Genomic DNA, 15,864 nt, shown 5'->3' with positions numbered 1-15,864 from the left:
ACATAGTGAAGCAACGATGTCAATTTGCAATGGTCTACTTTTTTAAAATACAATAAAATTGCCCTCTTGATCCGCTAGAATTAAAACCACATCCACATAAACCACACAGCTTATGAGATTCGTCCGAGTCTTACTAATAACAAGTACCCTTCACCAGTAATTTATTAATATTACGAACAACGTTATGCTTATTGTATGTGCCGGATGCTCAGCATTCCATAGTTTCCATTATTCACAGCTGTAAACATGAACAAAATACAATAAGCTATTACGTTAACTGTATTAATACTGACATTTATGAACGTGATCAGAAGTTGATATTATACTAACTAAAAAAATCACACATTTTGGAAACGAATGTTAATAATTATTGAAAGTCGTATAACATTATACAACATTTCAGTGCAAAATGAAAACGAAAATCACAAGTTAATATTTTCAGATTCACGGGCAATCGCGGCCTTAAATATGTACAGTTTTTAATATCATTCAATATTGAATATTACAATAATAATTTTGGTATCTTGATAAATGTTCTGTGTATATTTCATTCACTCAAAACCTTCAAATTTTGGAATCTTTTCAATCGAAATGTCAAGTTCAATTTTGGTGTTACTGGCAATTACATTTTTCAAAATATGGCGTAAAATGTGACCGAAATAGAAACATGTGAACAGAATGAAGACATGTATACTGCTGACAGTGAGAACCACGTGGTAGTAAAGTGATCTGTCAATTCGATGTAGGTGTAGTAAACCAATGTTAAAAGTGACAAATGCAGTGTTTTCCTCCTGTTTCAAATCTGGTTAGCGTTTTATTTCACTTATATATTACTAATATATCTTCTTTTACAGTTAAGGATATATATATTTTATAGGGGACATTGCGATTGAAGACGTACATGCGCCATTAATTGAGTAACAAACTAATTAAGTTGTCTTGCCAGATTTTGTTTAGATGACGTATCTTTATACAATTAAAGTTATAATATTCTATGAGGGACATATAAATTATCAACGCACATATATTATTATTTGAGGAATATGAACAAATATGAATATAAGATTTTATGTAATTAAGATTTTTTAGCTTGTATTTTCCGCGCAAAAAGGCTAGATAATACATTATTGCCCTGTTTCAGTAATTTTTCACTAAATTTGTAAAAAAAATACATCGATAGTTAGCTTCAAAATTGCAACAGTGCAAAGCCAAAACAGTCTGGATATAAAAAAATGCAAAGAATAATGTTTAGCGGCCCGAGAACTCACAAACATGTACATATACCTTAAATGACTAAATACGGAAAGTAGTATATTGTACGGACAAATCAAAAACACGACATCATTATAACCCTCACCTCCCGGGAACCATCCAGCTATCTCCAAATTCGTATATATCATCTTTAGTCACAATAACTCCATCAGATTTCATAAAGTCGTCCTCAGGATCACCATTAGCGTTTCCTAGTAGACCACAGACATTGCCTCGCATATTAGGACCATTTAAAGCTATATTGATACCATGGGTTGGTTTAGTCCAAACCAGAGATAGAGCAGGATTATTCAGTTTTACGTACACGTGTTCATCCTCTACTTTCACAGTTCCTTGTCCATTACCAATTACAGCAGATGAATTGATGAAAAGGTGACCCTTTATCTGTAGTATGAAATGTAAATATGTGAAAATTAATTTTATCATTCAAAAATCAATTAATTTTAATGTGAAATTTAAATCCAGCTATTATTATGTATGTGGTAATTTATAATAATTTGTACAAGAGACATTTCGAAAACAGATATATTCCATGCTGATCACGCAACAAATATATACTGGATTCCCGGTACAAAGCTGAAAATTTTTTTTTAGGTAGAGACATATTATATGCTTATGTGACAAGTGGTTTTGATGAGCCATCGAATGATTATAGAAACAATCAAATGAAAACAAACTCGACTGGTACACATGTGACAATGGAAGTGAATTTCTACAATAAATGTGTTAACAGATTTAACTGATTCCCATCATCCACATACTATTTGAGTCTAAATTACTGTTATCAAAACTTCCATACAATTAGGTATTGACTTACCAGGAAATGATCGTTCTTCAGTAATCGTAGTAACTGCATTCCGTCAACATTAACATTGACAGCATTAATACGAGTTAGTGGTTTTGAACGTAACTCAGAATATTTCCCACGGAAATCAGCAGTCACTTGAAATGATGGTTTGTGAATGTTACTACAGTCCTGAGTGAGAACATATGTACACAGACCTTGGAAATTGTATCGTACGCCGTCGAACGTTGTCATGTGTGGATCCTGTTCGGTAATTCCTGCAAGTACAACATACCGGGATAATTTGAGGATACAAATCAATCACATTTTAAGGAGTTCGCGGGATTCCAAATGGAGAGTCTACATGTCAGTGGGATTTTGTACATGTATTTGGAGGACGAATGATATAGCAGAATGCATGACGTACTGTAACATAACTATAACGAGCTTTTGAAACTCCAAAGTCCTTCATAAGGAGTTTAGTGATTTTATATATATAGAATCTACAAGAATAGAACACAATGTAGCAACTCAACGAACAAGATATCTTACCTGTTGGCGTGGGAGCTATCATGGAGAAAGAATGTGTGAAACTCATATTAGTATTTAGAGGAAAACAAAAAGTGTAACGATCAGTTCATTCATATAAACAACATTCATACATAGTTATCAATCTATCAACGCTGTATAATAATAATTTCACGAGCACGTGTGTCTTTCAATTCTTATTTTTTCAATGTTATTCGATGCTGAACTAAAATGTATTGATTATCATTACATTTATAGATATATGTATATTTTCATTTATAGCATCCAATTATCACTGCTAACCAAATGACAACGTGCTCACAACACAGTACTGTTGATAAATACTAGACTTAGGATGTACGGTATAAGAAAGTTATACGTTTGGAGTTAGTCTCTATTTACCCACGATTCACAAATTTGGTTAATCGTAATTAGTTGAACTATTTAAATGCAAAGTTAAACAACTGAAATTGCCAGGAATCAGCATATTTCGATTTCTACTGAAATTAAGTCATCTCTGTTGTAGTATTATCGTCAATGTTCAAATAAGATCAATATAAAAAATAGTAATTTTCTCATTTACAAAAATACACCAATGAACCATTTTTTTTTCAATTCCTAACGAACGTATTTTCCATAGGCGACATTACTTTAACCAAAACTTGCTTTAAAATAATTGTTTACTGTAAAAATTATCGTCAAATAAAGATTTACTTGCATATTCAATGAATACTGAAATACATGACTTGCATTACAGGTATTAGTGGTACATAACTTAAATTTCATCTCCGTCACAAATGCCACTAACTATGCCATTTTCCTATTTACTATATTGTTATTGGTGTGTATTGTAATATTAATTACACTAATTCTATAATAAAAAGTGTTATATATGATAAAATCAAGATGGATAATGCCAGGATTTGCAGCTTTAAACACGGATGCTCCCCACTTAGTTTCAGTAAATCGTTTGGAAATGGACAACAAAGGTGGAGAAAACTATTATTAGGGAATAACAGATTGTTTCTCCGTCTCCACAATAATAGTAACTATGTTATTATATAATATTATTCTGATTAAAAAATTGTAATGACAATATGTTACTTACTTGGTGAGGGAGTAGTGGTGGTACTACCTGTTTTAAAATAAATGATACAGATTTTCCAGCATTAGCACAGTAATGATAATCCTGCAAATTCAAGCAATTATCAAATTGAATAAAGCATATATGATGTGCCCATGGATTACACTTCCATTTTATTTGAATATAGTAAAATTTGGTCGCGCAGTTCATATATATTGGAACCATAACCCCACCCACAAAGAGGGAAAAGTGCACATAAGATATTTCTGATATAACCAAGTATAATCTCCCAAAAATGCATACTGTGTGGGAATTGCTTCACTTGATAGTTGCGTTGATTTTGTCATTATGTGTACAGTGTATTATTTAAATCATGTAGTAACAATGTTCACGGTATCTCTCAACGATCGTTTTTAACATTACAAACATGAAGATAGGACACTCATTGTGAGTGTGAACATATCCTTACTGGCTCTTTGAATGTTCTGTTTTGCCTTGTAAAGATAAAGCACCCTGAACATGCCACCAACAGTAGCACCAAGGCCCATGAGGTGATGGCAAGTATGTAAGCCAATGCATATCCTAGAAATACACAAACCACTCCATACGCACCACATTGATTTTTATATTAGATGGCGCTCATAAAGGATGGCACATCATAAGAAATTACTGGCCACAAATTGGACGAATGTGTAAAACACTATTTCAGACGCCTTACAAATACTAACAAACAAGATATTGTTATATCATCAACGTTCACCAATGCTCCACATCTGTGGCTGCTGCGAAGACTCTGGTACTCACAGTTATATTTATGAAATTCACAGCACGGAGTAGTATTGCAGACACAAACCCAGGCAGCATTAGATGTTTCAAATATGTATCTGTGGGAACCCCAATTTGATATTTGAATTCCACAAGCCCAGTTTTATTAAATAACACCTTCTTCCGGGTAAAATAGAGAGCTGGTAGGTCTCATTGTGTTTTTTGTGGTTTATGAAAGTTACCCACAAAAATACGGAAAAATCAACTGTTTTCTGTTTGCTGAATCCTTGTGTAAAATAGCAGATCAGTTTAAGCTTGCCATATAGCAACCAAGCGAATGGTATAGCCAGAATTGTGTACATATATAAGGTACATTTAGACATAGTTATTCAAAGTAAATGTATTTTATTGTCATTATTCAAATAAATCGTCAACATTTAGAAATGCGCATTTTTGTTTATTGTCACTGATAGCATTATCATTAAAAGGTTTAGTTTAGCTTGGGCAAAATGGTATTAATAATGATTTAGTAACTAGACAATAAGAAATTAAATAAAAATAAAAAAACGCCAAGTTAATGCAAGAATGACCAAATATGCAAATAAAGACGTACTACAGTATTTTTTTTTTGAACATAAACTCGGAACACAGAGGGATATATTTATGTTATTTTGTGAAATATGTTTTGCCTAATTTTAAATAAAAAGTTATATATTTAATAGTTAATATTTGAAATTCATGTTATTCTCTATGACATAGTGACATTAAAAAACACATTTCGATGATTTAAGTAAAATTTTACTAAAACAATTCTTGTTCCACATAGTCACTATTGCATATAATTAATACAAACTGTCAGGCTAATAAATAATACTACCAATAGTGATGACGTAATTTTTCACATTTTCATGTTTGGTGTTGACTTAATAGAAAAGTCATGTAGGGCATAATTATTCAAACAAAACTGGAGAAAATATGCAACATTAAAAGGACAATGAAGATACACAGAGGACAACCATGAGACAAGCAGCCATGTTTTGCAGCTTCGAACCTCATATTGCTCCTTGTTCAAATGATCTGTGTAATGTTCAACGAAAGTTTGTGTAAGTACTTACTTGTTTTTTGTTTTACTTCATTACTGATATCACTTGTTGCATCAGGATAAACTGCTTGTACAGAGATTAGTTCATATAATGTGTCAGGTTTCAAATTTGTTAATGTATAAGTTGTCCCTGTTCCTGAGAGATTTATGGATTGGGGATTTCCAGATGCGGATTCATAATAGTTAAGAATATAACTGTCAGCTCCATTTGACGCAGTCCAAGAAAGAGATATTGTAGTGTCCGTATACCCTGTAACCTGTAAACCAGTTGGTGCTGGTGCAGCTGTAAAACAAATTATTGTTGGAATCATTAAAACATTTTTATTGTTCATATCATCTGTTATACAATTGTGGTTTAATGTAAAAGATGAATACAAATATCAGTACTTACATGTTGTTTGTTGTACCTCATTACTGATATCACTTGTCGCATCAGGATAAACTGCTTTGACAGAAATAAGTTCATAGTATTTTCCAGGCTTCAAATTTGTTAATGTATAAGTTGTCCCTGTTCCTGAGAGATTTATGGATTGGGGATTTCCAGATGCGGATTCATAATAGTTAAGAATATAACTGTCAGCTCCATTTGACGCAGTCCAAGAAAGAGATATTGTAGTGTCCGTATACCCTGTAACCTGTAAACCAGTTGGTGCTGGTGCAGCTGTAAAACAAATTGTTGTTGGAATCATTAAAACATTTTTATTGTTCATATCATCTGTTATACAATTGTGGTTTAATGTAAAAGATGAATACAAATATCAGTACTTACATGTTGTTTGTTGTACCTCATTACTGATATCACTTGTCGCATCAGGATAAACTGCTTTGACAGAAATAAGTTCATAGTATTTTCCAGGCTTCAAATTTGTTAATGTATATGTTGTCCCTGTTCCTGAGAGATTTATGGATTGGGGATTTCCAGATGCGGATTCATAATAGTTAAGAATATAACTGTCAGCTCCATTTGACGCAGTCCAAGAAAGAGATATTGTAGTGTCCGTATACCCTGTAACCTGTAAACCAGTTGGTGCTGGTGCAGCTGTAAAACAAATTGTTGTTGGAATCATTAAAACATTTTTATTGTTCATATCATCTGTGATACAATTATGGTTTAATGTAACAAAAAATTAGTACAAATATCTGTACTTACATGTTGTTTGTTGTACCTTGTTACTGATACCACTTGGCCCGCCAGGATATACTGCTTTGACAGAAATAAGTTCATAGTATGTGCCAGGCTTCAAATTTGTCAATTGATAAGTTGTTCCTGTTCCTGGGAGATTTATTGATTGGTGGTTTCCAGATCCGGATTCATAATAGTTAAGAATGTAACTATTTGCTCCAGGGGTTCCAGTCCAAGAAAGAGATATTGTAGTGTCCGTATACCCTGTAACTTGTAAACCAGTTGGTGCTTGTGCAGCTGTAAAACAAAGTGTTAACATTGACAGCACGTGTGAACTATTTAACACGATGGTTTAATGTACAAGTAAAACTGTAAGTACTTTAAGTGAACAAATAACAAATTAAATCATTAATATTCATTATTGCTCTCTTTAAAAAAAATCCAACTCAGTAGGACACTTTCTATCAACTAAAACTAAGAAAGATTGTGTCAGTATAAAACTGAATTTACGTAATTGTTTTTCAATGATTGTGATCTAGGTTGTATGAAAGTTGTTATGCGAATTGTGGAAATTTGAGAAACGAATTATTATGCAAATAAAGCAGTCTGAAAGGTAGTTGCATGTTGGGAAGGTAAACGGGTGGTGCGCAATGGATTGGGTCGTCGGGGTGACCTCTGGCAAGTTATTGAAAAGGCATGCCAGTTAACCAATCATTCGACGGGCCGATGAGGCCTATGCATTGATCTTGATGAAAGTTTTATTACTTAGTTACTGTATAATTGCATTTGTGTTGCCGGAATTGCTATGTGCAACAGGTGGGAACTGTGAGAAAACATGAACACGTGCAATGAGATACGTTACTAATCTTCCAACTGAACTTTTGCTACGTGAATATCGTGTGTGCCGAGTTTGCGATAACGATGTTCGTTGGAATTTTTTTTTTCGAATACCGGATTTGAATAATTAGTTACTGTTGCGTGTAACTGTTATGGAATGCAACACACTACCTAAGTCTATACTGGAATGAGTGCTGCAATTACTGCTTGTGGGATTATCATATATGGATTAATTGCTGTTTCGTCGCTGTTGCGATTATTCGTGCTTGTGATTAACCGCTGTGCATCGCAATTGTGTCGTATGACGTTTGTCTTCGTCGAATATAATCTTGAGCTTGAACGGTTAATCGTCACGTGTGGCACTTGAGAGAAATCGCATTATATTGTATCGTTTCGTCTATTCGTTATTGCATCTGATTTCTTGGTAAACTGAATTTTCCGATAAATGTTTTTTGACATTGAATTGTATATATTATAAATCTCATTACGCACCAGTGTTTTGCACGTTGCCTTCCAGTTAATTTATCACATTCAACTCATGTATTTTGCAACAGTACATTTTGTTGTGTCAATGATATATATCCAATCTGTATTGCATCTTATAAATAATTATAAATATTATGTAATAATTCTGTATACCAATTTGGTATTGTTATATTAAATGTCATGCATTGTATTAGATATGTCTCACTGGCTTGTTAAGCAATAACCTCCCTCTGAAGGCGGGTATACCACTCAATAAAACTAGTAAAATAAAAAGTTTACTTGCATCTACTATAAGATCGTGATTGTGGCTCTTGTACATGAATATTTATAAAAAAATAGTATATAGTTTTACACTGAATGGACACACAAAAATACACAAGCACAGTTCAAATTAAAAACAAATTTCTTATATTCCTCGAAGCGTATCCACGGTGAATAGAACAAAGTAAACACAACAAATTAGCATAACAGGATATGACATTCTCGACCTTTTACTGACTACGTCATTCGAAATACAGGATCGTGTACAATTTTGAACATTGATCATCACGTTTTCATTCCGGCCTTTGTTGAATTTGGACTGTAATCTGCCCATTCAAAGTACAGTTGTGAAATAAACCGGTTTTGTGTCTCATCATACTACTTGTAACTGTGGATATTTGACGTTCAGCGGTACTTGGTTCGGCCGACGTTTGAGGCATGGCCGGACGCGGTGGGGTATCATGTACGGTGACCGGCACGGCGACCTCAGTCCCAACATCTAACCTGCATACATCTTTGGTATAACCAGAGTTTTGTGACCGTATGCCTGATAGACAAGTTTTGTCGTTGTTCTGAGTTAAGTTTGTTGGTGTGTAAGATCGGATTCTCGCATTGATTTTGTGACACGTACATGATATGGGACAACGGTTGTTATTGGTGGCAAACATTTTATATTATATTATTTTACATTATATTATATTATATTATATTATATTATATTATATTATATTATATTATATTATATTATATTATATTATATTATATTATATTATATTATATTATATTATATTATATTATATTATATTATATTATATTATATTATATTATCTGCTATTATTTAAATATATCTTTCCATACTAAGACACGATATCAGTGATTTGTTTAAACGTGTAAAGTATATTAATATTTGTGCTAGTTAAGGTTTGTTGTAACTAGGCGGGTATGGTTAATTTGAAAACAAGTCATAATGGTCATAATTACTATGAAAATTACTATCCCAAACCATTGTACCTTTGTATTGCAAAATTATATACTACGTTATAATAGTGTTCATTTAATATTTCGACATTGTATACAAAAAATATCAAGCCATAAAGACGACTAAACAATAAAAAAAATTGACAAGATAGTAAAGAAGACATGGCAATACCAATGTCAAAATAATAAGTATAGGTGCGCAGCACATAGGTTAATATTGATGAGTTTGTGCTTATACATCTATAAAATTAATATTGATATTCATAGGCATAGACATATTTCACGAGTTAACTCAGTTTCATATCTGATCACAGACAGCAATTGTACATACAATACTTTGATTTGTATATCTAACACAAAACAGTGCTGAGCATAGTGAGACTGAATAATTTCATTTTCGTAGTATTCCCTAAAAATGCAAAATATCCATAATAAATATAAAGAAAACGCAAAATCGTTAGCGCAGAATGGAATCCATTTCTCATTACAACGTAATATTTGATTTCTTATTTTTTTTCATTCAGTCCACCCCTCTTTATGTCTGAAACATTTTCTCAGAAATTCTGTAGCAGATATCAATGAAACTTGGCAGGTTGATGAACAAGTCTCTGTTGAATATGCACATAATTTTCTTTTCAGATCTGAAAATTCTTTGATGGTCTTTTTTTAAGATTTTCATTCAAAATTACCGCTCCCTACTGCACCTGCAGAACAACTGAGCATGCTTAGAATAAATAATTAGTTTAGATTGTAATGCTAGGGTATGATCTGAATTAGTGACAGATGGGTCGTACCATTACCAATCTCAGTAGAAAATGTAGGGAGGTGTCAGGGCTACATTTTGATTGGAATTATAGTGGTGATACTGAAACAAGCCCAGATCCTGGTAATATAAAATGACATGAATTAACAAAGAAGTCAAGTTGTTATTACAGGTACATCAAGGTTTAGATTTATGAATGGAGTTTCTTGAGCATGTATAAGACATAGTTTGGTTGCACTTGTGTACTCTGAGATTCTGAACATGGGTCAGTGGAAGTTTTTAGTAATCAGATTAAGGGAAATCAGTTTATGATGAGTTGTACCCACATAGAATACATATTAATTCAATTGTTTGCAGATGTTCCATGTATTATTTCAACATGAGTATTTTATAATTAAATAATGAAGACTGTGACATTCATGTTTCAAAGTTAAATAATACATTAGAATTAAAATTTTAATTTGGTGTATTACATTATGTTAGTTTATATTCTTCGACCTAGATAAAACAATTAAATTTTGTTTACTTTAAATGCTTAAGCGCAAGATCTACTTAGCTCCATAGAAGCATTTTAGATCAGCTGATATCACATCTATCTAATAAATGTAGTGTACACAGCATAACCCCACATGTTCATGTCCATATAGATGCCAAGCTACTGCCTTATCTTTTCTCTACATAATATTAATTGTGTTTATTCTTTAATACTAAATAAATGAACTTAATTTGGCCTGACTGAACGTGAACAGATGTAAATACTATAAATAATACTATACACTAATATTAGTTTACATCTGGAGTATAGACCGACGCGCAGCGGAGGTCGATGCACGGCGTACTGCCTGAGTGCATACTTCGAGGTATTCTCGTAATAACCTTATTATTATACATTTTTTCCTTCCAAGGATACACCATGGGAATGCCGAAATCCAAAATGTTAATAGAATCAGCGAACTTCTTTGTGTGCAGTCCGGTCACACTCTGGTGGCAGCCATTGTTGTTTTTATTATCATTCCATATTTAGAATTCGCATTTCATAACATGGTAAGATGAAAATACCCCGTAAAATACCGCAAATTATGGCGTTACGGTTACAGATGTATAATATTAGCTAATATGAAACGAGGCGATCTTAAAACATATGCTATTTTTAATGTAAACTTTATATTTTACAGATAAAAATGGGTTAAAAGACTATCGGCTAAATACAAAGTGTTAAATTCATTGTGTAAAGATGGTTATTTTTGCAAGTAATTGTTGTTATATTGTTATTTTAATAATTACAAATTTATGTAATATGTGAAAGCACTATTCTATAGCTGACCAAACTAATTCTTTTATTATAACGTTTAAATCATCTATATCCTGCCAAACATATAACTAGTTTCTTTGTAATACATCGTGTTTCAAGAACTATATTGAATGTCTTCATTGCCGTCTTACTTACAGCTGGTTAGGAGGCATATATATCAGCTAACATCTGCGCGTTAACTTCAAAAAGATGCAAACGTTTTTTATATATATAATGACTTCATGATACCCACACTGTGATTGCAGTAATATCGTTTTGAATGGAAATAACGGTTTAGGTATATGAGTACATATAGGGAAATTGTCAGTTTATTATAATATTGTTCAGTGGATATCTGACGTTCCCATTCACAGTCAAAAAAATAACCAGGATATAGAACGGACAATACTTTCAATAATAGTTTGCGTTTTTTGTTTTGCTTTTTGGCTCCGGGCAATAAATACATAACATTAGTTACACAAGAACCTATCAATACAATTATTAAAAAAACTTATACAGCAAATTAAAGTCTAAATCTTATAATCAACTGTTCTTTAAAACGTCAATTAAATGTAGTAATCAAAAAAGAAATAATAAAGCAAAACATGAAAAAGTTAGACAATCAAAAAAAGAGACAATGTTTTTTTAAAAGCCTATATGACCAACAAACTGTTCATTCATTGCATCATTTTTATTGACTTATAAATCCCCAATTAGGATATTTTCTACAGCCTAGCACTAACTCTAATTTTCAAAATAATGACATTTGCATTTTTAAATGGGTAAAATGTTACTGTTATGTTTTGTTTTGTTTGATGAATGTTTCCATGATTGTTAAGCAATAACTAAACATCAATTAACACTAAAGTTATTACGTTGGGTAATGTGATGACTGCATGTAATATATTTCTTTCACTACATGTATGTTTCACGTAAAATACAGAAACTAAGCTGTTAATTAAATATTGAAATATATAATAACAAATATTTTGATTCCAATTGGTAAAATGGACATTTAAATCTATCAAAAATGATAACAACAATGTTACAATTCCGAAAGTAAGATACACAATCGCTCAGTATTGGGCATGTAATTCTTAATATAACTCTTTCGTAGAACGTACTGATAAAAAAATGTAATGATATTAGTTACACATATTTTACTCACTTGCACCAATAGTTAGACCCAGCACCAGGAGTAGACAGATTGGGTAAATCATGATCAACGCTACACGCAGTGGGATTTGTGGCGACTGGCTAAACTGTGTTTGTGGCGTATGTGGCAAAAACCTTTATACCCATTCACATGTGACGCACAATGCGTTTTGCTCATTCGTCAGCATGACACGTGTCTAACGGGACGAAAATTGAGGTACACTAACACCCCAACCGTTTCATATCCACATAAATAGACGAATGTTCTGGTTTCGACGCTGATTGACAAGTTTTGCGGTTTCGATGTTACTGAGTGCGCACTGCTTTAGGGGTCATATGTGAGCCTGCTTGTCTCATTCTTTTAACAGGTAATTGTACATACTATTTTTTTGTACCTCAGAGATATGACGTTATAAGTTATATTTATTCCAATGTCATTGTGTTTTTTGAAGGTAAAATACGTATTCAATAGTTTATGAATATTCAAAGTAAAGTTGAGACTCTGAATAAAATGAATCGTAGCAGTTCGTAGCAGTTTAATATTAAACTTGCATATTCCTGCAGACCGAAATTGAAATGTTCGTGTTATTTTATAGAAGGAAACAATGCACTTTATGACAAAAAATGCAGCAATTTCCTTACATTTGCTGACCACCGCAAATCACATTTTTGTATTTTATTTGAACCCATAAATACCATGACCACGACAGATGACAAGCTGATGCCTTGGCTTTGTCTCTCAACAGGATATTGATGAAAGAATATCATTCACTGCTTATATTTAATAGTGCTATTCATTAATGCCAAATAACAAACGAATGTGATCAGAATAATGCTTTATATGTGACACCATCTGCCAGCAAATATCAAGATGTCATTCAATACCGAATAATATACACTACTCTTTCAAATAAATTGTGAGGTTTGGTGCACTTTATTCTGTGATAATTATTGGCCATTGAACTAGTAACCTTTCTAGTAATATTTCTTTTTAATAAAGTCGGCAGGTTTAATTTTTTTACCGAGGTAATCATTAAAGTCATTAATTTTCTTGAAATGAAAATTGTGTAATGATTAAGCAGAACATCTACTATTTCTGGGAGTAAGGTTTAGCAAAATGGAAGGCAAATTTAATGTATATGGTTGAGTTTAGTCAAGTGAAACCACGTTCATGGCAGAAACTGTTTAGAAAAATAATGATGTCCTATAGAACTAACACAATGTAAAAATAACGCCTGAAAATTTGTCACTTTTCAGTGTATGCCTATTGTTGGTTCTTAATAATGTTTTTACTGTAATTGGAGTAACATACAGAGCCACATTTCGGCCATACTATGTTTTTGATTATAGAACATTATTTATGTTCTGTTTAGTCATACAAAGCTCATGAATTCACTGTCGGTTTGAACAGTACGTTTTTCATTCATGCTGTTCAACGGTGACACACAGCTCTCTTTGACATTCTTTAATTTGGTGAAATTAAATTTCGTCGTATGATTGCATACGTGTAACCATTATTTATAAGACATTTTAGAAGGACTTGTTAATAAATGAAAATATAAATAGCAGCTAACTTTGATGTTCGTGTTGTAAGTATGCGAAGGCCATAATAACATTTTGACTAAATTGTGCTAACATTGTGGGTGAACCATGATAAGGATTGGTTAGCGGCACCACGTGTTTGTGATCAATGATTTGCTTGCACATATTGTGTTGTGTGTGCTGATTGTGAACATACTGCGCATCGTTCGATACTATCACCAAACAGCATTCATGATATTTTATTCTCGTAATAATTCCGTAGTAATAATAGCAGTTACATGTACTATGCTTGTTGTACATTGGTCAGGATGAATCAACAAATTTTTGTTCAGCCATGTGTTTAACTTACATATGCTTATATCGGTTCCGTATTACAGTTTATTCTTGTCTGTGTGTTTACAAACCCACCACCATAATCCGTGCAACAGTATTCAATTTTACACATGCCAGTAATTTTACCCTTATTTAAGTTCCATCTCGTATTATGTGGAATGTATTTAACTTAAAACTATCAACTTACAAAACTTCCTTGTTATTTTTAATAAATACAGGCAATGTTTAGGAGACATAACACATTTTTCTTAATTTGACATTCGAGTAATTAAACAACATTCAAACATTCGACCTGCTGATATTATCAACATGCTGATCGTGATAGCAAGCTGCTACCTTGTCTTTGTCTCTCAACAGGGAGTCGATGAATTATTGCCATTCCCTACATCTAAGCTTATTTTTGTTGCAGTGACAAATACAAATAAACTTAATTTGACCTGATGACACGCCACCAAACAATTCTTTATTCATGATAACATATGTCAGGCTGCTGTTGGGTGTGCCAACATTGACATTCTCCCTTTTTCTTGACTTTTAGTGTAAGGAATTTTTTCTCATTCTAGGTTGTTGTTTTTTCCTGAAGTTGCGGTGCTCTAATTAAAGTTGTGTGTTCCGGTAATGGAATAAATTGTTTATTTAGGTAAATAAACATAATATGCAGTTTTTATAAACTTATTGGTAGATTGATTGTTGATTCAGAAATATTGGTTTCTATTTAGGACTTGTAATTATCATATAGATATAGCTATTTTTTTAGAGAGATAATGGCATCACGTACGGACGATTACCGTAGTAACTATTGCAAACTAGTCGTTTAGCAATGAAACCCAAAACTGTTGTTTTTCAGCAAAACTGATGACATACATTTGAGGTTAAAATGTGAAATAGTGTTATAGTGAAAATATTGTATGATTAAAATCAAGGTAAGCAATTTAGGAAGGCAAACTAGTAACGGATTATGATATGGGAAATATAGTGGTTCAGCACTATGGCCGACTGGCAGCTACCTATTTTTAAAAAAATGTACTATCTTAGATATGATTTGTCTTTTCAATATTATACATTGTCAGCATCCTTTATTCTATCTTTTATATTACCTAAAACCCTTGCAAATAGAAGTATGAAGTATGAAATCATGGGAAGAAACGGTGTGCATTGCCATGTGATAACTGCCATGGAGGTGATTGACAGGTCTTACTTGTTTACAATTTTGGAAGGACAATTGGAATCTAACAGGTGTGCTTGTGATTTACATAACAAATAATGTTTATGATCTTCTGACTTTATGTGAGAACCTGCATGTCATGAAACATATACTAGCAAAACCACATTCTGATTGGTTTCTGTGGAAACTGTGCACTCTAAATATGTTTGACTGACGATTGGGGTCTGTGCACTCTGTGTGTTGCTGCTGCTGCGATATTGTGAGGCAAGTGATACAGGCTTCAATCATAATTTTATAAGACTTGTATGAACATCTCTCCGCATCCCAGCTATCAGAGATGCCCTCCAGAATAACAGCGTTCTTCTGCAAGCAAGACTACTGTATTTCGTTGTTGT

At 32.7% G+C, this 15,864-nt stretch overlaps 1 protein-coding gene across 1 annotated transcript; it reads right to left on the bottom strand.

Annotated features, from left to right (window-relative positions):
• Positions 1 to 228: 228 nt before the first annotated feature.
• Positions 229 to 12,494, bottom strand: LOC146735703 (collagen alpha-1(XII) chain-like). Its single transcript, XM_085506018.1, has 10 exons — positions 12,443 to 12,494; positions 6,686 to 6,955; positions 6,305 to 6,574; positions 5,927 to 6,196; positions 5,549 to 5,818; positions 3,693 to 3,719; positions 2,609 to 2,623; positions 2,090 to 2,334; positions 1,358 to 1,656; positions 229 to 238 (listed from the first exon to the last, which is right to left on the bottom strand). The coding sequence occupies exons 1-10, from the start codon at positions 12,492 to 12,494 to the stop codon at positions 229 to 231; spliced, it is 1,728 nt and encodes a 575-aa protein (XP_085362144.1).
• Positions 12,495 to 15,864: the final 3,370 nt, after the last annotated feature.

This window comes from Saccoglossus kowalevskii, chromosome 12 (assembly GCF_978046115.1).
Source record: "Saccoglossus kowalevskii chromosome 12, keSacKowa6.1, whole genome shotgun sequence".
In the NCBI taxonomy this organism is placed as follows: Eukaryota; Metazoa; Hemichordata; class Enteropneusta; family Harrimaniidae; genus Saccoglossus; species Saccoglossus kowalevskii.
Note: the sequence above shows the minus strand (reverse complement) of the source record. Positions and strands in the feature narration are given on the sequence as shown.